This window comes from Scylla paramamosain, chromosome 31 (assembly GCF_035594125.1).
Source record: "Scylla paramamosain isolate STU-SP2022 chromosome 31, ASM3559412v1, whole genome shotgun sequence".
Taxonomy (NCBI): Eukaryota; Metazoa; Arthropoda; class Malacostraca; order Decapoda; family Portunidae; genus Scylla; species Scylla paramamosain.
Genome location: NC_087181.1, coordinates 11,223,817 through 11,250,923, shown reverse-complemented (window position 1 = coordinate 11,250,923; position 27,107 = coordinate 11,223,817). Strand labels below are relative to the sequence as shown.

The following is a 27,107-nucleotide window of genomic DNA, read 5'->3' as shown; positions in this document are numbered from 1 at the left end:
GTTCAGTTTTGCTTGGGCTATATTACTGAAGAGGGACTGGGAGGAGACACTAGCGAGGCGAGAGGTACTGAAGGCAAGATGTGGCCGTGTCGTGTCCTACTGGTGGTGGCGGTGCTGGTGGTGCAGGGGCGTCTTCCTCCTGCTGCTCTTGTTAGTATTTGTAGTTGTGGTATTGTTGTGGTAGTAGTAATAGTAGTAGCAGTAGTAGTAATAGTAGTAGTAGTAGCAGTAGTGATGGTAGTAGTAGTAGTAGTAGTAGTGGTAGTAGTAGTAGTAGTAGTAGTGAGTGTGTGTGTGTATGTGTGTTTTCTCATAGTGTTAGATTCGTGTGAAGTAAGAAAATGTAAAATATATATAGATAGATAGATAGATAGACAGATATACACATAGACAGACAGATAGATAGATAGATAGACAGAACGAAAGCGAGAGAGAGTCGAGAAAGAGACGAAGGAAAGAAGAGAAGAGAGATGGAAAACTAATGTATATGAAATTGATAGACTAAAGATTTTATATAGAACTTGAATACATACTGATAAGATGTGTGTGTGTGTGTGTGTGTGTGTGTGTGTGTGTGTGTGTGTGTGTGTGTGTGTCTCAACATTTGTACATCCTCATCAGTTTCTGCAGATCCACGGGGCTTAGATCAACTCGCTGCCCTATTTTGACGTGCGGGTCCTGCAAAATTAAGAGTTCAGTTAATAGAGAGAGAGAGAGAGAGAGAGAGAGAGAGAGAGAGAGAGAGAGAGAGAGAGAGAGAGAGAGAGAGAGAGAGAGAGAGAGAGAGAGAGAGAGAGAGAGCATCTAATCTATACACTTCTTAGGGCTTCTCCTCCTCCTCCTCCTCCTCCCCCTCCTCCTCCTCTTGTTCTTGTTCTTGTTCTTGTTCTTGTTCTTCTTGTTCTTGTTCTTGTTCTTCTTGTTCTTGTTCTTGTTCTTGTTCTTCCTCCTCCTCCTCCTCCTCCTCCTCCTCCATATCGGAAGCAGCAATGTTCAGGCGAGATATATAATGAATAACATGCTACTGTCAAGCGTTGATAAATTTGAATTTAAATCAGAAAAGGATATACTTGCCTTCTATAACTCACTGGTGCGTCCTCATCTATAATACTGTGTACAGTTCTGGTCACCATATTACAAAAAAGACATTGAAAAACTAGAAAAGATACAGCGTAGAGTCACAAAGATGATTCCAAGATTGCGCAATAAGCCGTATGAGGAACGACTGGAAGTACTAAACCTATTTAGCTTAACAAAGCGCAGGATAATAGGGGTTCTAATTGAAGTGTTCAGAATTTTTAAAGGATATAGTAACATTGATACAAATAAATATTTTACCATTGATCATTCTAACCGAACAAGAAATATTGGATTCAAGACCCAAACGTTTTAAATCCCACGAGGCCAAACATTTTTCTTTAATCGCACAGTAAATATATGGAATAAACTTAATGCAGAAATTGTAGACAGCAATTCTATTGAATTACTAAAAAATAAAATAGACAAATATTTTAAAAGATAATCCCCAACAAGCTCTCTTCTTGTCCGAATAATTAGCAAATTCACTAATATAACTTTTATTTTATAAACACCAGTTTTATTATAAACTGCGCTCATTTTCAGATAGGCGTGTAGAGTTCACCGTAGGGTGAATAGTAGAACTCCTTTTCATCCTTTCCTATGAAAAAAGTTAGAAGTAGTTACCAAACAGCCTTGCAAGGACCAAAAGGTTTGTTCCTGTTTGGCTTTCTTTGTATCTCTTTGTATTCCTCGTCCTCCTCCTCCTCCTCCTTTAATAAAAATCCCCCTTTTTGTCTTCTTTTTCTTCTACTTCCTCCTTCTGCTCCTCCTCCTCCTCCTCCTCCTCCTCCTCCTCCTCCTCCTCCTCCTCCTCCTCCTCCTCCTCCTGCAGTGCAGTACCTTGGTCACGATGGTCTTCTTCTTGTTCTTGGTGAAGGCGAAGGAGGAGTAGTGCATGACGGAGGCGTAGTTGTATTCCTCACGGAAGCCGCTCACCACCACGTCTGAATATTTTTTGAAGTTTGCCTTGGCTTCTGAAAGTATGGAGGTGGGCACGTGTAGAGTTATGGGTGGGGATTAGGTTAGGGTTTCTCTCTCTCTCTCTCTCTCTCTCTCTCTCTCTCTCTCTCTCTCTCTCTCTCTCTCTCTCTCTCTCTCTCTCTCTCTCTCTCTCTCTCTCTCTCTCTCTCTCTCTCTCTCTCTCTCGATGTTTTATTTTCTTTTTTTCTGTAAGGATTTTTATGTACTCTTTCTCTTTGTCCTCTCATCTTCTTCATCATCTTCCTTTTCATTTTCCTTCTCCTTTTTTTCTTCTTGCTCCTCCTTCTCATTATCATCATCATGAACATCCTTCTCCTCCTCCTCCTCCACCTTCTTTTCTTATTGTTTCTCCTCCTCCTCATTATGATCTTCCTCCTCATTTTCCTCCTTTTCGTCCTCCTTTTATTCTATCTCCTCCTCCTTATTATCATCATCATCATTATTGTCTTCCTTCTACTCGTCCTCCATTCCTCTTACCACCACCACCACCACCACCGCCAGCACGCACTTATCTTAATGTTGTCCCACAAGATGGTCACGTAGTTGTCCCTGTCGTAGCGGGACTGCTCGTGGTGGAAGCCCAGAGCGTGGAGCATCTCGTGGAGCACCGAGCCGTGTTTGTTGAGGCACCACTGGGCGTAATTAATCACCTGCATGCCGCCTTGCCTCCCGATGCTACTGTAGCATCCTTGGTTGTTACTGGAGTGAAGAGAGAGAGAGAGAGAGAGAGAGAGAGAGAGAGAGAGAGAGACAGAGAGAGAGAGAGACTGGGTGTTACTGTGGGATGAAAGGGAAAGAGAGGTAGGGTGTTTACTGTGGTACTTTTAATACTGGTAGGGTGAAGGGACAGTGACATTGGGTGTTACTGTGGTGTGAAAAGGGAAAGAGAGGTAGTGTGTTAACTGTGGTGCTCTTAAACTATTACTGGCGTGAAGAGAGAGACAGATTAAGTGCTAGTTTAGTTTTCCCTGTACCGTGGTGTGAATAGAGACTGAGTGTTTACTAGTAGTTTAATGATTACCGTGATACCCTTGACTATTACTGCCATGAAGGGGAACGGATTGGGTGCTTAATGCTTACTGTTAGTGTTTATTGAGAGAAAAGGTTTGGAAAGTTACGATAAAAGCAGGTAAGAGGGAAAGGGTGATAAGAATGAGGGAGATAGAGAGAGGGTGCTGGCATAGGATAGAAGAATTATATAAGGGAAAGATGCGGTGTTTGTTTAGGGTACAGCATTTATATAAAGGGACAGCGATACGGTGTTTGTTCAGGGTAGAGATATGATGTAAGGAACAGAGATAAAGTGTTTGAAATATAGATATGAAATTTATATAAGGGACTGAGAAAAGGTGTTGGTATGGGGTAGAAATATTATACAAGGGACAGAGATAAAAGGGACGTTAAAAGAAGAAAAGTAAGAAAAAAATATGATAAGACCGAAAAAAATGAGAAAGTAAAGGAGTAGAATTGTTTTTTTTTTATCCGAAGTATAACAAACTAATACTTTCTCTATTTTTTTTTCCTTTCTCAGTTTATACAAGCATGACTAGTGTTTGTAAAATACTGTGACTGGTTCTCCTTGTCACGTATTGTCATAAACTCGAAGGAAACTTGTTAGTGTATGTGAGAATAATTGCAGTTTACTATTTGTTTGAGTAGGATAAGGTGTCTTTACAAATAGTTAAGGGTTTTGATAGGAATTAATAGTCGTTAGGTTACTTAGTTAGTTAGTTAGGTTATGTCAGGTCATGATGTGTTATTCAATGTTTACTTATGTCAGGTTATATTACGTTAGATTAGGTTAAGTTTGGTCAGATCAGATTGTCATGTTAGGTTAGGTCAGGTTAGCGCAGGGTATGTCAGGGTACGTTATGTTATGAAATGTTAAGTTAGATCATGTTAGGTCAGGTCAGTTCAGGTTGTGTTAGGTGACGCTAAGTTAGGTCATGTTAGGTCATATCAGGTCAGGTTATATATGGCTCACCACACTTCCCAGGTCAAGTTTGGTCAGTTTACGTAATGTTATGTAGTGTTAGGGTAGGTAATATCAGGTCAGGTCACGTAAGGTTCACCACGCTCTCTTTCACTCACTCTTGGATAAACAAAATGAAATCCGGCTCTGTGGTTCTCTCGTGGAAGAAAATGCAGCGCCCCGTCTTTTCTGCGTACTTGTCCATGGCGCGCACCACTTTGGCCTTGTTCTCATCAGCTGGGAGAGAGAGAGAGAGAGAGAGAGAGAGAGAGAGAGAGAGAGAGAGAGAGAGAGAGAGAGAGAGAGAGAGAGAGAGAGAGTTGGTGCTCGAAATTAGTCACAAGCATATAATCACAATCATGCATATCATCACACAGACTCTTATTCATAAACGGTTCGCTCTCTCACCACGACCAATTTCAAAGGCCACAGAGATGATTAGCCGGGTTATCAAGACTGCTTCGCCTGTTAATAATGTAGAAATCATGCTAATCTCTCATTGGAACTGTAAAAACACCTTTAAAAACAACCGGCGTATTGGGTAGTAGTGGAGGTGCGGCGCAGAAGTGTTTCAGAATAGTCCAGACACACTCACAGAAGGTGGAGTCGATGGTATAGGGCACTCGTCCCCCCGGCCAGTGGAAAGTCTCGTCTATCAAGCCATTCCTAGTCTGGGGCGGCAAGGGCAGCACTATATCTCCCTCAAAGGCGTCACCGAGCTCCTCTGGGTTGATGAGAGATTCCGGCGTCCACTCCTTCCCCGTGCCTGAGAGAATAGAAGAGCATAACATAAGGCGAGCTGCAGTAAGGAAACAGTCAAGCCTACACGTGGCGGTCTCTGTGTGAAACTTACTTACATAAAAACACAGGACCTTGTATAAATACTGAGCTGGTTTGTTTCGTCTAATCTTAACAGGCGCTAATCATTGCTTTTTATTTCCTGATCTAATGCAGTAATGATTGTTGAGTTTAGCGTCTATTAGGAAGTGTTAAGTCAGTAGCAATTAGGTACTTATTCACTACAGTCTTACTAAGAAACGTCAAGTCAATACAGATTCAATACTGTTTGGTTTAGCGTGTACTAGGAAGTGTTAAGTCACTAGTAACTAGGAACTTATTATCTACAGTCTTACTAGGAAGTAGTGAGTTAATACAGGGTCATGCTTAGAGATTGCTAAAGTAACTCAGTATCGGTCAGGGTCTTACTGGGACATTGATCAGTGGGAACTAGGGCAAGGTTTTACTCAGAGATTGTTGGGTTAGTGTCTACTTGGGTATTATTACAACTAAGGGAGGTTAACTCACTGGGAAATCTTCTGTCGACGGCTGCGAGTGTGATGGAAGCGAGTGCCACGAGACAGGCACTGGCTGGCACTCCTCCCATCATGCCACGGTGATGGAATGCACTGTACAACAATTGGAGACGTCTGTGTGTGTGTGTGTGTGTGTGTGTGTGTGTGTGTGTGTGTGTGTGTGTGTGTGTGTGTGTGTGTGTGTTTCTGTTTGTGTGTGTGTGTGTGTGTGTGTGTGTGTGTGTGTGTGTGTGTGTGTGTGTGTGTGTGTGTGTGTGTGTGTGTGTGTGTGTGTGTGTGTGTTTCTGTTTGTGTGTGTGTGTGTGTGTGTGTGTGTGTGTGTGTGTGTGTGTGTGTGTGTGTGTGTGTCACGTACCTTGTTATATTGTTGTTCAAAAGTCATACAATTGGAACCCTACACATTATTCGTTGCTTCTAACCTTTCTCGCGTCATGTTCGAAAAAGGAAGTAAAAGAAGAAGAATAAAAATAAGAGAGGGCAAAGTTTAGCACAAGAACCATCACCATTAGTGGCAAAACAGGCAGTGAAGTGGAAGGGAAAGTCACCATTATCACTGCATCATTGTCTTTATTGTGTGGTAGAGTGGTGTGGTAAGAGTTCACATCAGCAGTTGTACATCTTCATCAGCTTCTTGACGTCCACTTCACTGAGGTCCTCGCGCTGTCCTATCTGGGCGTTGGGGTCCTGCAAGGTGGGAATCCTCTTACTTTACTGAAGGCACGAGGAACACAACGCGATACGAAATAATTAGCACCACCAGAAGTAATGCATGAGATCTCTTCAAGCATCTATAAGAAAGAAGGGGATTAAAAAGAATAGATTTTGCAGTTTCTACCCAGTTTAGGGATTGGAGGTGGCTGTGGAACAAGTAAAGATGTCGCAGAGTGATTAGTAATTAAGGAAAGGTATACCAAATATCAGTCATAGGGTTAAGAAAGAATGTTAGTGTAGATTTTTGCTACTGTCTATGTAATCTCTACCCTTCTCGTCTTTTTCTTCTGCTTCCTCCTCCTCTTACTCATTTCTGCTTTCTTCTCCTCCTTCTCTTCCCATGAAAAATCCTCCTCATTAAGCCGTTTCTCCTCCTCTTCCTCTTCCTCCTGTCTTTGGTACAATACAAATTTCTACTATTGCTTATGTAACTCTCCTTATCATTTCCTTTTTCTTCTACCGCCGCCTCCTGCTACTGCCTGTTAAACCATTTTCCTCCTCCTCCTCCTCCTCCTCCTCCTCCTCCTCCTCCTCCTCCTCCTCCTCCTCCTCCTCCTCCTCCTCCTCCTCCTACTCCTTCCTGTTAAACCATTCCCTTTCTCCTCCTTGCCCTCCTCGTTCCCACCTTGGTCACGATGGTCTTCATGCCGTTGGTGGTGAAGGCGTAGGGACCGTAGTGCATCACGGAGCTGTAGTCGTAGTCCTCGCCAAACCCTGTGACTACTTCGCTTGAGTACTTCTTGAAATTGTGTCCCATTCCTGAGGGAGAGAACGAGTTGTAGGGATGTAGATGTGTGTGGGTCTCTCTCTCTCTCTCTCTCTCTCTCTCTCTCTCTCTCTCTCTCTCTCTCTCTCTCTCTCTCTCTCTCTCTCTCTCTCTCTCTGGAGTAGAAGAAGAAATTATAGAGGTGAAAGTAAAACGTGAATCAAATTAAAGAATGAGAGGAAAAAATATTGATACGGAAACCAGATCACACACACACACACACACACACACACACACCTAACCTTCCTGCCAATACACACCTACACACAAACATAGATACGAAAACACAACCACACTAGCATAGCACAAACACTTCCCTCCTCATCCCTGCCACACACACTCACCGCTAGCAATGTTCTCCCACACAATGGTCACGTAGTCGTCACGGTCGTAGCGGGACTGCTCGTGGTAAAAGCCCAGGGCGTGAAGCATCTCGTGCATCATAGTGCCGAGGTATTCAATGCACCAGTCAGGGTAGTTAATTTGCTGCTGACACCCCTGCATCCCCACCATACTGAAGCAGCCCGCGAAGTTACTGTGAGGGGCGTAGACTCGTGAGAAAATTTGACCCGTATTCTGAAACGCTTATCCCTTTCACCAGGACTATATTTAAAGGCCCGTGAAGTTCCTGTGAGGGACGTAAACTCGTGAAAAGTGATCCTTATTTTGAAACGCTTGTCTCTCTCACCACGAAGGTATTTAAATGCCCACAAAGGAGTTGCTGTGAGGGACGTAGGGACTTGTGAGAAAGAAAGGGAAGCTGCAAGAAGTCATCAGAGCTACACGTGGCAATCTTTGTGTTTGTATCTACCTACCGAGTGCGTTGGTGAAGAAGAAAAGACGAAAAGAAATAAAAAGAAAAACGAGAAAAAAAGAAGAAAAGGAAGAAAAGGAAGATACAGGAAAAAAAAAAAACGAAAAATTAAGGCGTTACTGACTCATGGGTGAATATGATGAAGTTTTGTTCGTGCGTGCGTTCGTGAAAGGTGATGCACTTCCCTGTGTGCTCCTCGATCTTCCGCATGGCCTCCCTCACCCTCTTCTTGTTGTCCTCAGCTGAGAGAGAGAGAGAGAGAGAGAGAGAGAGAGAGAGAGAGAGAGAGAGAGAGAGAGAGAGAGAGAGAGAGAGAGAGAGAGAGTGGGGGTAAAGAAAGTGTGTTTGTGTGTGTGTGTGTGTGTGTGTGTGTGTGTGTGTGTGTGGGTGATACACACACACACACACACACACACACACACACACGCCATTTCTCTTCATTAATTGCTCTACGATAATCGAAAAAATCTGAAAACCTTTTTCTGACTTGAATTTTAGGTTTTGCAAAGTTTTCTGTTTGCATTTATTCAGAAATAGGAAAAGGTACGATAAATTTTCAAACCATTTTCTTTTATTTCAGGCGATTTCTTTTCATTAGCTGCTTCAGAATAATCGATAAAAATATTATAAAACTTTTCTGTTGTTCTTTGTTACGTAAAATTGAAAAACGGTCTTTATATAGAACTGAATCATTCATGAGCGCGCGTACACACACACACACACACACACACACACACACACACACACACACACACACACACACACACACACACACACACACACACACACACACACACACACACACACACACACACACACACACTTTCCACCCTCTCTCCCTCCCTCTCAGTCACTCTCTAATCACTCTCCATTCTCATTCCCTGACTCCCTCACTCACTGTAGTCAGAGTGGAAATGATATGCCACTTTTCCCTCTGGCCAGCGGTAATTCTCGTCAATAAGCCCATTTTTGCCCATGGTAGGGAGAGGTAGTAGGATGTCCCCCTCGAAGTACTCTCCAAGCTCCTCAGGGTTGATAAGAGACTCCGGCGTCCACTCCTTGCCCGTCCCTGGAACATAGTATTAGGAAAGGGGAGAAGAAAGTACTATTGTGCTGTGTTAGGGTGCTGGGTGACAAGGGAAGGGTGTAATGTCAGGAAGTTGTTAAGATTGTGTTAGGGAAGGGAGAGGAGGATCCTGGTAAAGTGTATTAAGCTTCTGGGTGACAAGAGAAGAATATAATGGGTCTTGTGATGCCAGGAAGCTGTTATGGAATAGAAGATAATCAGGCTAGGAGGCAGTAGGCACCTGCCGAACCGATAATTACTCTCAGTGAGGTCTAAATCACTGGATCAGGGGGTGCTGTGAACATATCATTGAACCCAGCTGTGACCTCACTGAACGTTTCCCTTTGTATCTCACAACATTTGCAGTCTTAGATCTAATTTTCAATCTGCAGAACACCACCTCTCCTCTACAAAACCTCATCTTCTTTTCTTCACTGAAACACAGGTGTCTAAGGCAACTGACAGTAGCCCCTTTTCTGTTCCTTCCTACTTTCTCTATCCTCATTTTTAATCCAAAGGTGGATGTTGCATTTTTGTGCGCAACGACTTAACCTGCTTTCGTGCCCACGCTCTTGAATCTTCCACCATTTGGCTACGACTACAGAGTCACTCTCATACTAAATTTACCTGTGCTGTATACCTCTCACCTAACTCCTCTGACTATAAGAAATTCTTTGACTACTTAACTTCCAAAGTGGAGCACATTCTGACTCTTCCCTTTTGCAGAGATCTCCATTTTTGGAGACTTCAATGTTCACCACCAGCTTTGGCTTTCCTCTCCCTTCACTGACCATCCTGGTGAACTAGCCTTCAACTTTGTTATCCTCCACGACCTAGAGCAATTGGTGCAACACCCTACACGTATTCCTGACCGTCTTGGTGATACGCCCAACATTCTTGACCGTTTCCTAACCTCTAATCCTTTTTTTTTTATTTTTTTTTTTTTTTTTTTTATGTAGGAAGGATACTGGCCAAGGGCAACAAAAATCTAATAAAAAAAAATGCCCACTGAAATGCCAGTCCCATAAAAGGGTCAAAGCAGTGGTCAAAAATTGGTGGATAAGTGTCTTGAAACCTCCCTCTTGAAGGAATTCAAGTCATAGGAAGGTGGAAATACAGAAGAAGGCAGGGAGTTCCAGAGTTTACCAGAGAAAGGGATGAATGATTGAGAATACTGGTTAACTCTTGCGTTAGAGAGGTGGACAGAATAGGGGTGAGAGAAAGAAGAAAGTCTTGTGCAGCGAGGCTGTCACCTGCTTATGCTGTCACCCTCTCTTCTCCGTTGGGCTCCTCTGATCACAATCTCATATCTGTATCTTGTCCTATCGCTCCAATCCCTCCTCAGGATCCCCCTAAGCGGAGGTGCCTCTGGCGCTTTGCCTCTGCTAGTTGGGGGGACCTGAGGAGGAATTATGCTGATTTTCCTTGGAATGACTACTGCTTCCGTGTGAGAGACCTGTCTCTGTGTGCCGAGCACATAACAGAGGTGATACTGTCTGGCATGGAGGCGTACATTCCTTACTCTTTTTCTTGACCTAAACGTTCCAAACCTTGTTTTAAGACAGCCTGTTCTCGTGCTATATTTGATAGAGAGGTGGCCCACAAAAGGTACTTAAGCCTTCCATCACCAGAATCTCATGCACTTTATATTTCTACCCGGAACCTTTGCCAAGTCTGTTCTCCAACTAGCCAAAAACTCCTTCATTAATAGAAAATGTTAAAATCGTTCAAGATTTAACTCCCCTTGAGACTTCTGGCATCCTGCCAAAAATGTCTCCAATAACTTTGCTTCTTCTTTTTTCCCTCCTCTACTTCAACCAGATGACACCACTGCTGTCACATCTATCTCTAAAGCTGAAATCTTCGCTCAAAACTTTGCTAGGGCTTGTTCCTCCTTCTCCTCCACCCTCTGACTACTTCATGCTACCTATTAAAATTCTCCGCAGTGATGTTTTCCATGCCCTCGCTGGCCTAAACCCTCGTAAGGTTTATGAACCTGATGGGGTCCCTCCTGTTGTTCTCCGAAACTGTGCCTCCATGCTTGCACCTTTCCTAGTCAAACTCTTTCAACTCTGTCTGTCAACATCTACATTTCCTTCTCGCTAGAAGCAAAAAGCCTGTTCCTAAAAAGGGTGACCGTTCTAATCCCTCAAACTAGCGTCCTATTGCTTTAATTTCCTGGCTATCTAAAGTTTTTAGTCTATCCTCAACAGGAAGATTGTTAAACATCTATCATCTTCACAATCTTCTATCTGATCGCCAGTATGGGTTCCGTCAAGGCCGCTGTACTGGTGATCATCTGGCTTTCCTTACTGAGTCATCCTCTTAGATATTTTGGTGAAACTTTTGCTGTTGCCTTGGACATATCAAAAGATTCTGATGAAGACTGGCACAAAGTTTTGATTTCCAAACTACCCTCGTACGGCTTCCTTTTTTACCGTTCTATTGCTGCCGTGGTAGACGGTCACTGTTTTTCTCCTAAATCAATTAACAGTGGTGTTCCTCAGGGTTCTGTTCTCCTACTCCTACGCTGATGATACCACCCTGCACTTTTCCACGTCTTTTCATAGACGTTCAACCCTTCAGGAAGTAAACATTTCACTCAGGGAAGCCACTGAACGCCTGACTTCTGATCTTTTTAAAATTTCTGATTGGGGCAGAGCAAACTTAGTGTTGTTCAATGCCTCAAAAATTCAATTCCTTCATTTATCAACTCGACACAACCTTCCAGACAACTATCCCCTCTTCTTCAATGACACTCAACTGTCCCCCTCTTCTACACTGAACATCCTCGGTCTGTCCTTTCCTTATAATCTAAACTGGAAACTTCACATCTCATCTCTAGCTAAAACAGCTTCTATGAAATTGGGAATTCTGAGACGTCTCCGCCAGTTTTTCTCACTCAACCCCCCCCCCCCTGCTAACTCTGTACAAGGGCCTTATCCGTCCATGTATGGAATATGCTTCACATGTCTGGGGGGGTTCCACTCATACCGCTCTTTTAGACCGGGTGGAATCAAAAGCTTTTCGCCTCATCAACTCCTCTCCTCTAACTGACTGTCTTCAGTCTCTTTCTCATTGCCGCAGTATTGCACCTCTAGCTATTTTCTACCACTATTTTCATGCTAACTACTCTTCTGATCTTGCTAACTGCATGCCTCCCCTCCTCCTGCGGCCTCACTGCACAAGACTTTCTTCTTTCTCTCACTCCTATTCTGTCCACCTCTCTAATGCAAGAGTTAACTAGTATTCTCAATCAATCACTCCTTTCTCTGGTATACTCTGAAACTCCCTGCCTGCTTCTGACACTTATCCTTCAATTTTTTACTACCGCTTTGGACCCTTTTCTGGGACTGGCATTTCAGTGGGCTTTTTTTTTTTAAATTTTTTTATTGGATTTTTGTTGGCCTTGGCCAGTGTTCCTCCTACATAAAAAAAAAAAGGCTGACTTATGTTCTATATTTTCAAATGTCCCAGCTTCATCATGGATACGTTAATTAAACATGCTGCTGTAGAAATTATTGGGATTTTCAAGGGATGTTTTCATGATACATGTAATAGTTTAGCAAGGGTTGTACACCATCAATGACGAAAACACACGTGAAAATCCGTGGTCTTTGAAAATCGTCATAGTTAAAGTTCAAAGCTTTTAAGAAAAAGTGAAAGGGGTTTCTAGGGAAAGATTAAATTTAGGAACATTTAGTGACTGGTATGCTAAGAAGTGACTCACGAGGGAATCTCGGGTCGAAGGGAACAGCTGTGGCGAGGCAGACAAGGGGCAATAGGCAGGCACATCCGAACGCTCTCTTCATCGTGACCACTTGACTACGTGTTATGTGCCTCACTACGCACACACTCACGCACACACACATGGCTCCATATATATCATGCATGTATGTTTATGCTGAAGAGTGACTGTGTTTGTGCAAGGGAGTGTTTGCTTGCTTTGTTGTTGTTGTTGGAGTAATTGTTGATGTAAAATGGCACTAAAGAAAATGTTTGCTTATTTTTCCTGTGTTATTCTCCGGAAATTACGTCTGTTGTTGTTGTTGTTGTGGTTGTTGTTGTTGTTGTGGTTGTTGTTGTTGTTGTTGTTGTTGATGATGATGTTGTTGTTGTTGTTGTTGTTGTTGTTGTTGTTGTTGTTGTTGTTGTTGTTGTTGCTGTTGCTGTTGCTGCTGTTGCTGCTGCTGTCGTTGATATACGAAAGCAAGACTATTCGACACTAAGTAAATGAATGCTTGGGTTAAGTTAATTCTCTGGTCTCTGAACTGTTATCCTACTGCTTCCACCAATTGCATTTAGACGGCAGTGTGCATGGAGTGCAGTGAAGAGGAAACGTATCATGGCAAGCGTTAGGCTGAGACAGAAGGTTCTTTGATACTAATAATGATGATACGGTCTCTCGCCTGCCACATTTGAATATCGATCTTTATGCTTTTACCCTACAATACCTTTACTTTGTTAAGGAATGTATTAGCTGCATTAGAGGACTTACTGTCACGTGATATAAACACTGCCACTATTATCATGTTTCATATTAATTTTTGCAATACTGTCCTTTGTTTTCATATTGTTTATCTCTCTCTTTCTTTATCTGTTTTATAAACATTTTTAACTTTATTTATCTTTTTTTTTTTTTCTAAATCTGCGACTTTCCCACAAATGTTCCTCAAGGTGTGCAGCACGAGCAGTGTTTACAGTCTACACCCTCGTCCCTGAGACACGGGGAAACACAGCTGCTCTGGTTTTCCTTCTTTCTGTGTGTGAGGTCACTGGTGGGAATCTCTCTCTCTCTCTCTCTCTCTCTCTCTCTCTCTCTCTCTCTCTCTCTCTCTCTCTCTCTCTCTCTCTCTCTCTCTCTCTCTCTCTCTCTCTCTCAATCGATACGTACTTGTATGTGTGTGTGTGTGTGTGTGTGTGTGTGTGTGTGTGTGTGTGTGTGTGTATGTGTGTGTGTGTGTGTGTGTGTGTGTGTGTGTGTGTGTGTGTGTGTGTGTGAAAGCGCCGTTTACTAAGTTTGCTCATAAGATCAGCTTGGGTTAGGTTAAGTTTAGTTAAGATTAGGTGAACTTAGGTTTGGTTGGGTTAAGATTAGGTTAAGTTACGATAGGTTATTATGAACATCTACTTTATGAGAGGAAAGAAGTAAGAAGCATAAAAAAAAAAGTTAAGAAAAAAGAAAGTATGTAAGTGTCTTGGTTAGGTCAGGATAAATCAACTTAGATTAGGTTAAGTTATGAAATACTGTAATGAAAAGAAATTATTTTGGGTTTACGTGACGTGGGTTGAATTTTAAATGGTTTTAGTCATTTTACGAAAACCTATAATAAATGGTAATTACTTTGAGTTTAAATGACATGGGCGGAGCTTAAAAATAGTGACGTTCATACAGGGATTCCCACAAGGACGTGACGACGATGCTGGGCCGATGACGAACGTTGCCCTGCGGAATGGTGACGACGGTGGTGATGGTGATGATGACCCCAGCGACTCCTCTGATGAAGATGGCAGTAGTGATGATGACAGTGATGAGTCCAGTGGTAGTAACTCCAGTGGATGTTGTGGTGATAGTAGTGATAGTGATGATGGTGATATGATGAGGGATGGTGATGATAGTGATGAATCCAGTGGTAGTAACTCTAGTGGATGTTGTGGTGATAGTAGTGATAGTGATGATGGTGATATGATGAGAAATGGTGATGATAGTGATGAATCCAGTGGTAGTAACTCTAGTGGATGTTGTGGTGATAGTAGTGATAGTGATGATGGTGATATGATGAGGGATGGTGATGATAGTGACGAGTCCAGTGGTAGTTATTCCGGAAGTTGTGACAGTTCCAGCTCCTCTGAAGAATATGATGATGATGATGGTGATAAAGGTGATGATAGTAGTGATGATAGTGGCAATTCCTCCTCTGAAGAATCAAATAGTAGTGGTGATAGTGAAAGCTCCTCCTCCGAAGAATTTAATGATGGTGATGATACTGGTGATGATGATGATAGTAACAGTAGTAGTAGTAGTTCTGGTGATACTTGTGAATATACCTGTAGTGATGATGAATCCTGCTCATATTCCTGCCCTGACTCCTACTATGATGGTGATGATGGTGATGTGTTGAATATCATTGATGCTGCTGTTGTTGAGGATGATGATGGTGATGATGGTGGTGATAATTCAACGAGTAGTGGTGATTCCTCGTGTAGTGGTGAGTCTTGTGATGAATCTGATAGTGACTCCTGTAGTGGTGACTCGTGTGATGATGACTTGGGTGATGACGATGTTGATGATGCTTGTAGTAAAGATTCTTGTTCATGCAGTGGTGACTCCTGTGATGTGATGAATGATGACAATGACGATTCTTGTAGTGACGGTTCTTGTAATGATGACGATGATCATGACGATGAAGGCTATAATACTGTCAACGATTCCTGTTTTGGCGATTCTTGCGACGAGGAAGATGATAACGACCTGAATGATGAATCCTGTGCCGATGGATCCTGTGACGATGATACCTTGGGGGACGAGGAGACACGTCGCCACCTGGAGGCCAAGAGAGTGGCGGCAGCAGTTCGAGGAGACGAAAACCCTATGTTTAAAAGGGACACGGATTTCGTCGTCTGGCTCGTGACCACAACTGACGACGAGGAAGAAGGGAAGGGAGGAAGGACTGGCGTTGAACATCCTCGCAGGAATATTAACCCACGGGACTGTGATGCTGAGTAGATGTTCTTAATGTCAACAATATAAAAACATCGTTATCTCGTTACTGTAACCAAGAAAGAAAACCATGAAGAAAGGAAGTGATAGAGGAGAGAGGAAGGAAGGGAAAACATGAGGAAAAAAAAGCTAAGACACTTAATGCCCTTTGTGATCCAGTAGTCTAAGGGCTTTGTGCTCGCATCAGGACCAAGACACTTCTCATTTTTGGACTTGGCTTTAAATTGTTTCCTCTGCGGTCTGGTATCTTTAAATTGATGAGTAAATGTCCTTTATTCGTGTTTCAGTGCTATAAGGCTTCGTTCTCTCATCAGGATTGTAACCAAAACATTTTTGTTTTGACATTTTTTGTGGACTTACCTTTAAACTGTCTTCTCCAGCGCTCAAGGGTCTCAGATCTTTAAATTGCTGAGTAAATGTTCTAAATATCCTTTTTGATCCAATGGTCCGTTGAAAGACTTCGTTCTCTCATCACTATAATCAATACACTTCCCAAGGTTATTTTGGACTATTTTATTTATTTATTTATTTGTTTTTTTTGTGTGTAAGAGACTCCACACACTCCTTGTCTCTCCTCTTGACATGTCTAAAGCAATTCAATGAAAGATGATAATGACATGGTATCTCTCAATGCTACATAACGTTTTTCTAGTCATAATCTCTCGTCAGGCTCTAAATGACTACCTAATCATATCTTAGTGCTGATTGTTGATTGCTGATTGTAAACATATTATCGCAGATATTGTTTTCTTCACGTGTGTTACTTTTTTTTTTTTTTTTTTAGTTTTCGACGCTGCCTCAGTGAAGGGAATGAAGAATGTACACTGCTTAAAAAAAAAAAGAAAAAAAAAGATGTAATGAAGTGTATTGTATTTTATTTTTCATTTCTCAAAGAATGGCTGGGATGAAGGGACAGGAGAAAGAAAAGACAAAAACAAAAAAATGCATTACGTAAACATATTTTTCTAAGGAGGAGGATAAAAAAAGGAAAACAAGAAATTAAAACCAAAAGGACAAAACAAAACACATCAAATCAAATGAACAGTTTTAATACTATCAAGGAATGGTGTAGGAAACAGACAGACTTTGATAACATGCAAGAGATTAACATTCATATATTCATCTACTCATCCTGTCCCCTTCTGCAACTCCTGACGAAGTGGAAGAAGGAGGACAGGAATAAGAGCGCGAGGTTCTCTCCTGCACCTCGCCGCCCGGGTCTGTCCTTAGCCTCTGGATGTGTGCGTCTGGCGTCCTGTGTGTGTGTGTGTGTGTGTGTGTGTGTGTGTGTGTGTGTGTGTGCGTGTGTGTGTGTGTGTGTGTGTGTGTGTGTGTGTGTGAGCGAGAGCGCGAAATCCTCTTACTAACAGAGTGGCAAGGAAACAGCCAAAGAAAGTGTGTGTGTGTGTGTGTGTGTGTGTGTGTGTGTGTGTGTGTGTGTGTGCGCGCGAGAGCGTGAGAGAGCGAAATCCTTTTTACTTAAGACTTATTTGACAAGGAAACAGAGCCGAAGAAAGCATGTTTGTTTGTGTGTGTGTATGTGTGTGTGTGTGTGCAAGTCGAGCAGCGGCGAGAGGAAGGAGATACAAGCGACTGCCGTGGTTGGTCACTGCTAATCTACAAACGTACTTACTAAAGTCTGGGTGAGGAAACAGAAAACGAAGCGAGGCAAGGAAGGAAAACGGGAAGAAAGAAGGAAAGCGGGAAGAAGGAAGGAAGGAAAAGGTATAGTGTGGATGGAGGAAGAAAGAAAGAAGGAAAGGCGGGAGGGAAGGAAGGAAAGGAGGGACAAAAGAACAGTAGTAGTAGTAGTAGCAGTAGTAGCAGTAGTAGTAGAAAATATTTATTTATACAAAAATATATATGTTATGGAGGAGAGAGAGAGAGAGAGAGAGAGAGAGAGAGAGAGAGAGAGAGAGAGAGAGAGAGAGAGAGAGAGAGAGAGAGAGAGAGAGAGAGAGAGAGAGAGTACAAGAATTAGAATAAGAATACAAAGACCAATACTTTCTTGATCACATTACCGTCTCTCTCTCTCCTCCTGTTCTTTCATACATTAAATTGTGTTTAACGTCTCATATACACCAGGCATACAAGAGTCCTGACGAAGCATGCATACTGTACAGCGGCTCGGGGAGAGAGAGAGAGAGAGAGAGAGAGAGAGAGAGAGAGAGAGAGAGAGAGAGAGAGTGGGAATTAGACTGCACATAGAATTTTTCCAAGCAGATGGATTGATGAGTTGATGGTGCCACACACACACACACACACACACACACACACACACACACACACACACAGTCAAGCTCCATCAACTCAAAGCAAAGATTTAGAACAGAAAGACTGATAGACAGACAGACAGACAGAACAGACAGATAAACCAAAATATGCAAGAGGGAGGGAAGGGAAGAGGGATTTATATGTACGAGTATAATTATTCATTTATCATTCATATTGTTCAAAAGTTATAGGATTTTTTTTTTTTAATATTAAGATGTTCCAAAATTCTTATTCTTATTCATAGTTTTCCAAATGATTTAAGTTTCCCCTTCTTATAAAGTTGTTTTGAGTTTAAGAGAGAGTTTTGATGTCAAACATTTTTCAGAATAACAAAATAAAGTAATAAATAATGAACGAAACTTGTACAGTGTGAAAACGAAGAGATGAATAAACACAGGGAGAGAATAAAAGAGAAACAACAGAGAAACGAAAGAAATAGGAAGAGAAAACGAAACAATAAATCGACAATACATAATAATGATAATAATAATGATAATAATAATAATAATAATAATAATCTATTTATAATATATATCTATAAAAAAAAGAAAAAAGGAAGAAAAGGAGAAACACAATAACACAGCAGGTCCCGTATAAGAGTGTTCACTTTCATAACTTTTCAATCACTTCCATTATAGAACACCAAAGAAAATACACGAAATTAATAAAAAAAAGTAAAAATAAAGTAAAATCATAAATTCCTCAAGTGCTGGAAGTGTAAAGTGACCATCTACAGCGAAAAAAAAGTAAAAATAAAAGAAAATTCATAATAATAAAATCGTTTAGTTTGCGAACGAAAAAAGTAAAGCTTAGTTCACTACAGGCTACCTTAAAAACTATATTAACTAGCATGTTTTGGTGTGTGTGTGTGTGTGTGTGTGTGTGTGTGTGTGTGTGTGTGTGTGTGTGTGTACGTATTGCACTTAGCTACGATGTGCGGGTATGTACATCTTTTTTTTATTTTTGCTTTTGTGATATTTTTTGTATTTTTTGGGAAAAGAATCTGCTTCTATGCGTGTGCCGAGGAGAGAAGGAGAGAGGGGTGGAGAGAAGGAGGGAAGGAGGGAAGAAGATAGAGGAAGAGGAGGAGGAGGAGGAGGAAGGTCATCTATTTATCTCTCCTTATCTATTATTAATTTTCTCACGACCTCTAAATTCACTTTCTTATTTCTTTAATATTCTTCGTGTTTCCTGTTTTATTATCACTTGCCTTTTTTACTTTTTTTTTTCACTGTAAGTCCTTCGCTTCTTTATCTTTTTCTTTTCCATTGTAAGTCCTGTTTATCTATTCTTCGCCACTGTGTCTTCTCATCAATCTCTTACATCAAAATACCCGTTTTTTTGTCTGCTTAGTCACCAAGCTTTGGATAAGTATGTATTTCTATTTACATTACGTTATAATTTATTTGTGTATCACCTCTTTTACTTTATCTTTTCTTTCCTTTCTTTTCTTTTCTTTAATTCTTCTTTATTTCTTCAGATTCTGTTTCCTTTTTGCCTGGTTACCTTCTTTATTTTCCAGTAATCATTTTTTTCTATTCAGTTTTTCAGTAACTTAGTTCATATTTTTCGTAAACACTGCATCAAATGAAGCAAAACAAGCCATGGAAGCGTAGATGCATTGCCATAACTAAAACTACGATCTAACTATCTTTTTTTTTTTCACATTTTCTTCATATGATTTCACTCCAAAGCACTTCCTCCTTCCTCCTCCTGCTCCTCTTGCTCTTGTTGGTGGCTTGAGTTCTCCTGCTCCCTGTCCTGTTGGTGGCGTGGTGCTCCTCCTCTTCCAGCAGCTCTCCGGCACGAGCATCAGCAGCATGGCTCTTTCCTGTCCTTGTTCTTGGGTCTGATCAACAACACCGACTTCTTGAGGGTGTAGTCCCAGCCTCTCCACCTGAACCACACGATACCTGGCCGGGGAAGAGGTTATTTAGTAATTGCTAACATACGATACCCGAGCATTGAGGTTAAATAGAGATAGTACTGATTAGCTACATACGAGTATTACAAACACCTGTGCATTGAGAAAAGGTCCGGTTATATATTACACCTGTGCTTAGATTTATTACTTGTCTTTCTGTCTATCTATCTATCTATCTATCTATCTATCTATCTATCTATCTACCTAACTATTTATCTATGTTCATAATTACTTAGGAATCTACGTATTATGTATTTTATTTTTCATTGATTTGTTTATTACTTTCCAATGTGTTAATGGTTTTCTCTCATTCTCTCACAGGTAAGCAGACTTGAAGGACGCCGCAGCCACCTCGCCCACCTTGATGACGTGAGTGTTATCATTGCCAGGGGTATTTTTGTAACCTCAAGGTCTTTCTATTTTACATTTCATGACCTTCGTTACTTTATTTTACTTCTTATTTTACCTTTTTTTTTTTTTTTTTTTGTGCAATATGGGACATTGAGAAGGCCGTTCCTTGATCACCAGCCACTGTGGGACAATTCCTTTGGTTCTACAGGTGCCTCTGAACACTGGACTGAACTGAACGCTGACAAATGTATCCAACTCCAGTGCATCGAAGATTTTTTTTTTCTTTTATTTGAAATTGTTGCGTTTTGTGAAAGCGTCAATATCGAAAGGACCGTTCCTCAATCTTCATGTAAGACACTTCTTTTCGTGTTCTGCAGGCACTTCTGAGCACTGAACTGAACTGAACTGAACTGAACTGGATTGAACTGAACTGAACTGAACTGAACTGAATTGAACTGAACTGAACTGAACTGAACTGAACTGAACTGGATTGAACTGAACTGAACTGAACTGAACCGAACTGAACTGAACTGAACTGAGCATCGAAGTCTTTTTTTTTTTTTGTTTGGTTGAGAAGAACAATTGCAGGGACTAATTAATCGCCTCTGAACATTATACTGGTTAACCATTCCATCTACTTTGCCTAGTGCATGAAAGGTTCTCGTGTTTGGAATTACGTATCATAAAGGAATTAAGAACGAGAAGAGTCCACAGCAATTACACGTCTAATCAAGCAACCAACCAATCTCTTCAATATTCAAGCACAATACATCGAGGCTTGGGGTTTTGGCATTGCGTATCGTGAAAGAATTGAGACTGAGAAGAAACCACAGCAATTACAGGACTAGCCAATCAGCCAATCAATGAGAAGATACCATAATTCCAGGACTCCTTAACCAATCAACTAACCAATCAATCTCACCTTGCCGTGCCGTGAGGTCATTGGGATCCGTCAGGTAGATGCCATTGAGGCCGCGCCCACAGGACCGCCACCACCACCCGCCCTTCAGCATGGAGGCGCAGTTCAGGCTTGACCGGTCGTTATCTCTGAGGGGGGAGGGAGAGGGAGTGGTGATGAGGGTGGTGGTGGTGGTGGTTTCGTTGGTGTAGTAGTAGTAGTAGTAGTAGTAGTAGAAGGAGTAGATGTTGTTATTGTTGTTTTAGTAATAGAAGAGATCTAGAGATAAAGACAGAGAGAGAGAGAATGGTGATAAGGGTAGTAGAGAGAGAGGGAGGGAGAGAAAAGGGAGAGGGAGAGGGTATTATAAGGTCTAAGTCACGATTTTTCAAGGAAGTGGTCGTGCTGAGTCGTTTAGTGCGAGAGAGGAGGGGAGAGAGAGAGAGGAAGAGAGGGAAAGAAAGGTTCGAGAGGCTACAGAATGGTGGGAAGGGAGAGAGGGAAACAGAGACAATGGGAGAGAGGAGAGGAGGGACAAGGAACGAAAATCTATGAGCGAGGGAAGAAGGAAAGGATAGAAGCCATGAAGAAAAGTCATCACCACGTGGTCAACGTTTGGCTTCATTGCCCAGGTCACGGGGGGGAAGGTCACTAGGTCAGGAGGTCAGGTCACTTCAGCTCCGTCTCTGAAATTAAACTTGACATTGCTATTGAAAATTTCTCGTAGTTAAGATATCAAACCCTAGTGTAGTCGTACCAGGCCAATTGGAGTATTAGAAGAGGTCGTTAAAGGATAAAAACTAAATGCTTGAAGTGGAAACGAAGAAGTAGTCAAGGCAGTGTAGTTGTACCAGTTAACATATGGAGAAGTCATACACTCGAGACATGAAAACAGAGGCCATAGTCATACACTCATAACAGAAACAAGTCATAAAGTCAAGATATCAAAGCAGAATGTAGTCGTACCACCTGACATGCATAACATACACTCGACACCAAAGCAGGCGTGGTCGTACCTGTTGACGGTGGAGAAGGGGCTGAGGTTGGAGCCGTACCAGGGGTCGTTCAGGGAGTCGCCAGCGTTGCCAGAATAGCCGCTGATCTCTAGCTTGTAATTGTCCTTCTCACTGTGCAGCTTGAAAGTGGAATACTCCGCGAACCTGAGGGGAGAGAGAGTGACAGGTGTTAAAGAGAGAGGGAGAGAGACAAATGTTAAAAAGAGAGGGAGAGAGAGAGGTGTTAAAGAGAGAGGAATGGAAGGAAAGCACTGCACCCTCACCTTCTGTTGCCATCGAAGTCCTCCAGCTCCACTCTCAGCATGTGATCGTCTGTGTTGGTCAGCATGTAGATGTTCTCATTGCCCAGCCAGAACTCAGCCTCAGGGTTGCCAAAGCCGTGTTTGTAGTCGTCCCACTCCCTGTTGAAGGTCTCCCGGGGCTCGCCAAAGTCATCTCTTCTCTGGATCACCTGTAGAAGTTGCGGCAGGAGGGTTAGGATTGGGATTGTGATGGTGATGATAATAATTTTCTCTCCCAAAAAGAGAGAATGAATAAATTTCAAGAGAAAAATCAATTTAGGTCGGAAGTGCCTTACTACTACTACTACTACTACTACTACTACTACTACTACTACTACTACTACTACTACTACTACTACTACTACTACTACTACCACCACTATTACCACAACACTTACCGTCCATCCGCCTCCTGCAGTCTCCATATCGCAGTAGACTTTGAGGAACCAGTAGGTGGTGCCTCGGATGTTGAGGTAATACGTGCCACTGTCCGTCATGCCCTTCGTCCTCAGGTCTGCGCACGAGTACCCTTGCTGCACGGGGAGGGAGAGAGGACTTGAGTGTGAGCTGAAGATTCTAGTGATTCTGGTACTGCATAACTGGTGGCAGCGGGTGGGATAGATTGAGAATGAAAGAGATGACAGTGTATTGTGATTCTGGTGATACATAAATGCTGGCAGCGGTTGGGAGAGATTAAAAGTAATATGAAACAACAAATAGGTATGTTTGGTGATATTGTGTTTTTCAGATGCATAAAGAATGTCAGCGAATGGGACTCAGAGTGAAAGGGTGCATCATCGTTCATATGATTATACTGCATTGTTACATTGGTGGGAAGTAATACGATAGAGTAGATGGTTGTACTGATGGCTTGGTTCTGTAATCGTGATGAGTGTGTGTTTTGTTGTCACGTTTTGGTTGTTTTAGTTAGCAGACACCAACACTACAGGTTTATTATCCCTAATATTACTAGCACCATTACCCCCATCACCACCACCACCACCACCATTACCATCATACCAACACCCCTACCAACCACCACTACTACCACTACTACCACGTAATTACAGCCAGTTTTGAATGATTATCCCAACTAAGATCCACACCATCACTTTAAAAAAAATTCAAGGACGCACACACACACACACACACTCACACACACACACACACACACACACACACACACACACACACACACACACACAGATAGATAGAAAGATAATATATTGACTGCAAAATACAGGACACAAAACAATTCCAATAACGGGAATGATCCAACAAATCGTTCACACATATTAAACACAAATGAAATATGAGAAACACATCTATACACACACACACACACACACACACACACACACACACACACACACACACACACACACACACACACACACACACACACACACACACACACACACACACACACACACACACACACACACACACACACACACACACACACACACCTTCATGGACAGTTCGTGCTGGTCGTTGACAATGAAGCTGTTGTTGACGGTGACTGGTTTGCCTTGCACGGAAGGGAACACGAGGCCGGAGGGACCCAAGGGACTCCTGGTGGCGGGCCTCTCCGTGGTGGTTAACATCTCGCTGCTATTGTGCTCCGTCAGGAAGCTCTGCTGGGCCAAGCCATATCCCATCAGCTCTACCTACTACCACAAGGCTTAACGCTACTGCTCTCTGCGCCGCGTTAATGCAAAGCCACTCAATCTATCCCTGGCTACCTCTCCGCTCTTTGCCATGTCTCCACCAGCGACTTCAGAAGCTTAGAGTGTTCTTTAGATTGTGTGTGTTATGGCAACAGCTGCATTATAACTCTATTCTCCATACAGCATAATGATGTCTATAAATCACAGGACTATTCTAGTTTGACTCAATGACAAGGAAAGGAGTCTTCAGGAGCGCCGCAAACATCTGTCCCGTACCGCTAGTAAAGGTTCATTTCACTCAAGCGAAGAGCATAGCTTTCGCAAACAATTCTTTTTATGTTATTGTTTTAGTGGTGTTTTTAAACTTTATTCCTGTGCTGTGTATCTGCAGCTTACATGTAGCAAAGGCGTGATGAATTTGCTTATTGATTTATAGATATGATAAATCTATATCTCCTTGTAAGCAGCGTGGGACATTCAAGCTTCTTATATAACATCATATAACTTTGTAAGAGCGTGACATAAGCATAAATATGTTTTGATTAACCTTTTTATATACCAGTTTATGAATACTTTTTTTATATATATACAAACATGGACGTGGCGACTCTAACACAGCTACACTTAGGACAGCAAAAGCATAATAGGTTATTTGATTTATTTCTAGTCTTTCTTTATAATTATAACTATTAGTATTTGTATTGAAGCAGTAGAGAGCAGGTGTGTGGGCAGCGTAGTACATAATATGGAATTGTGAGGAATGATAGATGTTTGAATGAGTACAGGTGTGTGTAGGAGGCACCTGGGGATCCTGTTTACTCTTGTGATCATTAGTACTTATATTTGTAGAAGTAAAGAAGGTAATATGTGGTACTGTAGTTATTGGGATTTTATAAAGGAGGACAGGTAAAGGCAGATGTATTTAGGAAAGTCTTACCTGGTCTATAAGATTACCTGGGTGTCATGTTTATAAGGATATTAATATTTGTATTTGTAGTAGTAAAAACAGGCATTGTGAGCCCTAGAGGTAAATTTATGTAGGAAAGAACAGGTGAGAACAGGTGTGTTTAGGAATATCTTACCTGCCTTACAAAATTACCTGAATTAACTTTTTATTAGTATTCGTATTCGTAATAGTAAAAAAAAATGTTAAATTGTACGTATAATGGCGCTGTAGATGATAACAAGTGTGGACAAATATATTTAAACATCTCTTACCTGCCTTACAAGATAACTGAGTGCTCCGTCTATTGAGATTGGTAAATGAATTCGTAAAAAGTAAGAAGCAAAGTGTTATTTAGGCTGACAGCTGTAGTAAGGAGGAAACATGAATACTGAGTTCTTACCTGGTCCACAAGGTCACCAGGCGGGTCCTCCATGGGCGTGTCGTCCTGCAGGTGGAGGGTGTGGGTGGAGCGGTGCAGCAGCGTGACGGGGTTGATGTGGTCACGCTGCCTGCCCTTGTCCAGCGGCATCGTCTTCAGGGTTTGCTCCACCTGGGCACAGAAGGGAGGGAAAGAAGGTTGGGTTTAGAATGGACTGAGTTACAGGAAGGCTAGGAAATTAATCTGTAAGGAATGTTTTTTTTTTTTTTTTTTTTTAGTCGTTTGGATTAAGTGTTGAAGGGATTTTGTTGTTTTTCGTGTTTGTTTTTGTTTGTGTTTGTGTAGTTATTACTAATTCTTGAAGGGATAATCATTTACTCATTCATTCTTGTACTTATTCATTCTATTCTTTCCTCTCTCCTCTCTCTCGCTTATGCAGTCTGTGCTTCACTGACTCACACATTCAATCACTCAATCATTTCTCTCCCTTCCATTCTCACTCTTTCATTTTCTCCCTCATTCACCCTTACATTCACATCCTGCTTTCCTCCATCCGTCCTTTCTTCTACACACCACTCCCTTATCCCATCACCCCTCATAAACTACCCTTGTCCTGTTCCTTCCCTCCCTTCCTCGTATGTCCTTCGCTCCCCATACATTCACATCCTCTTCCCTCCACCCACCACTCCTTTATCCTGTCACCCCTCATAAACTACCCTTTTCCAGTTCCTTTCCTCCTTCCCTTCCCTCGCTAACTCATAAAATTCCCTGTGTCTCTTCTCTTACAATCCCTTCCTTCCTTCCCTCCCTCCCTTCCCTGTGTCCTTCGCCCCCTGTTTACACCTTGGATCTTCACACCCTATGCTATTTTGTCCTTAGCGTCTCACCTCGTCAAGGTTCTGTATGATCCTGTTGGCCTTCTCGGTGAGGTCAGAGTGTATGGTGGAGATGGCCCGCTCCTGTCGCTGGCTTGTGTTCAGCAGCGCCTCACTCTTCGGTACCAACACATCCACAGAGCTCTTCGTGCCCACCACTACACTCCAGACCTGAGTAGTACGTGGGGGTGTTAGATTGGAAGACGAATATATAGTGGTAGTGGAAATGTTAGATAGGAAGAAGATACGAACATAAGAACATATAAACAGATCACAGAATTCTTCGTGATCACTACTACACTCCAGACCTGAGTAGTACATGAGGGTATTAGACTGGGAGACAATGATATATAGTAGTGCTGGAAATGTTGGATAAGAAGATACGAACATAAGCACATACAGTAGTAGTGGAAGTGTTAGATAGCAAGGACATAAGAACACATAGTAGTTATGGAAGTATCAGATAGTAGAAACATAAAGGAACACGACTTTTTTTGTTTTGTTTAGGACTGTACATTATACTCGTGGTTACCTGCGTACAGATACTATAACCGCTGGGCTTTTATGACGCTTCTTATCAGCATCAGGATTTGTTTTTTTCAAGGTGGAAAGTTACAAAATATTCACATAAACTATTATAGCTATAGACTTAACGTTACTTATGAGCATTAGGAGTTACTTAAGTGTCTCTTCCATTTCAAGTTTAAAATCAACAAAACATTCACTTAAACCTTGCTGTTTGTGCCACTCCTTCCTTCTCCTTACCACCATCACCACAACCCTCACCACTCACCTCCTCCATCTTCTCCCACACAGTCTCCATGGGCGACATACGATCCACTAGGGAGTCGATCTTGGTTCGGAGCGGCGGGTGAGTCACATTCCAGCTGCCAGAACACAAACGCACGATCACACAATGTATAATAACGTCAAACTCAAAACTAGCATAGATATCCCTCAATACATCCGATTTTCTTCCGCAGGTTGAAGAAAACGAGGAAAAAAACGAAGGTCAAAGGGCCAGAACACAAGCATACAATCACACAATCACACGCCAAGTAATATAACC

General features: G+C 42.0%; 4 protein-coding genes across 6 annotated transcripts in view; 1 reads left to right on the top strand and 3 right to left on the bottom strand.

Moving 5' to 3' along the window:
- Window positions 1-16,287, top strand: LOC135116484 (dentin sialophosphoprotein-like). Its single transcript, XM_064033973.1, has 2 exons — window positions 1-150; window positions 14,099-16,287. The coding sequence occupies exons 1-2, from the start codon at window positions 79-81 to the stop codon at window positions 15,428-15,430; spliced, it is 1,404 nt and encodes a 467-aa protein (XP_063890043.1). The 5' UTR covers window positions 1-78; the 3' UTR covers window positions 15,431-16,287.
- LOC135116264 (zinc metalloproteinase nas-4-like) lies at window positions 598-5,417 on the bottom strand. Its single transcript, XM_064033629.1, has 6 exons — window positions 5,339-5,417; window positions 4,629-4,799; window positions 3,036-3,102; window positions 2,570-2,760; window positions 1,921-2,054; window positions 598-624 (listed from the first exon to the last, which is right to left on the bottom strand). The coding sequence occupies exons 1-6, from the start codon at window positions 5,415-5,417 to the stop codon at window positions 598-600; spliced, it is 669 nt and encodes a 222-aa protein (XP_063889699.1).
- Window positions 5,950-12,515, bottom strand: LOC135116263 (zinc metalloproteinase nas-4-like). The gene is made up of 6 exons (XM_064033628.1): window positions 12,434-12,515; window positions 8,536-8,706; window positions 7,762-7,879; window positions 7,168-7,358; window positions 6,683-6,816; window positions 5,950-6,030 (listed from the first exon to the last, which is right to left on the bottom strand). Exons 1-6 carry the CDS (start codon window positions 12,513-12,515, stop codon window positions 5,950-5,952), a joined length of 777 nt encoding a protein of 258 aa, XP_063889698.1.
- Window positions 16,288-18,953: 2,666 nt separating the features above from the next.
- LOC135116483 (angiopoietin-2-like) overlaps window positions 18,954-27,107 on the bottom strand; it is a 122,969-nt gene continuing 114,815 nt past the window's right edge. The window contains exons 6-14 of one of the 3 annotated variants that reach the window (XM_064033970.1): window positions 26,832-26,925; window positions 26,051-26,209; window positions 25,185-25,334; window positions 23,638-23,808; window positions 22,567-22,701; window positions 22,151-22,338; window positions 21,888-22,031; window positions 20,896-21,020; window positions 18,954-19,611 (exon numbers count right to left, since the gene is read on the bottom strand). In XM_064033970.1, coding sequence (XP_063890040.1) covers window positions 19,511-19,611; window positions 20,896-21,020; window positions 21,888-22,031; window positions 22,151-22,338; window positions 22,567-22,701; window positions 23,638-23,808; window positions 25,185-25,334; window positions 26,051-26,209; window positions 26,832-26,925 — 1,267 coding nt within the window. In that variant the 3' untranslated portion in view covers window positions 18,954-19,510. The remainder of the gene's footprint in view (window positions 19,612-20,895; window positions 21,021-21,887; window positions 22,032-22,150; window positions 22,339-22,566; window positions 22,702-23,637; window positions 23,809-25,184; window positions 25,335-26,050; window positions 26,210-26,831; window positions 26,926-27,107) is intronic. The other 2 variants (XM_064033971.1, XM_064033972.1) reach the window with 2 other exon arrangements.

What these genes read in the sequence shown, in the direction of transcription:
- LOC135116484 (XM_064033973.1), top strand. Translation starts at nt 79, where the DNA reads ATGTGGCCGTGTCGTGTCCTACTGGTGGTGGCGGTGCTGGTGGTGCAG. An exon ending in GTCTTCCTCCTGCTGCTCTT is followed by an intron (nt 151 to 14,098) that starts GTTAGTATTTGT and finishes ACGTTCATACAG; the next exon opens with GGATTCCCACAAGGACGTGA.
- LOC135116264 (XM_064033629.1), bottom strand. Translation starts at nt 5,417, where the DNA reads ATGGGAGGAGTGCCAGCCAGTGCCTGTCTCGTGGCACTCGCTTCCATC. An exon ending in CGTCGACAGAAGATTTCCCA is followed by an intron (nt 4,800 to 5,338) that starts GTGAGTTAACCT and finishes CTATTCTCTCAG; the next exon opens with GCACGGGGAAGGAGTGGACG. An exon ending in GTGGGACAACATTAAGATAA is followed by an intron (nt 2,055 to 2,569) that starts GTGCGTGCTGGC and finishes CCATACTTTCAG; the next exon opens with AAGCCAAGGCAAACTTCAAA.
- LOC135116263 (XM_064033628.1), bottom strand. Translation starts at nt 12,515, where the DNA reads ATGAAGAGAGCGTTCGGATGTGCCTGCCTATTGCCCCTTGTCTGCCTC. An exon ending in CTTCGACCCGAGATTCCCTC is followed by an intron (nt 8,707 to 12,433) that starts GTGAGTCACTTC and finishes ACTATGTTCCAG; the next exon opens with GGACGGGCAAGGAGTGGACG. An exon ending in TGAAGACCATCGTGACCAAG is followed by an intron (nt 6,031 to 6,682) that starts GTGGGAACGAGG and finishes CCCACCTTGCAG; the next exon opens with GACCCCAACGCCCAGATAGG.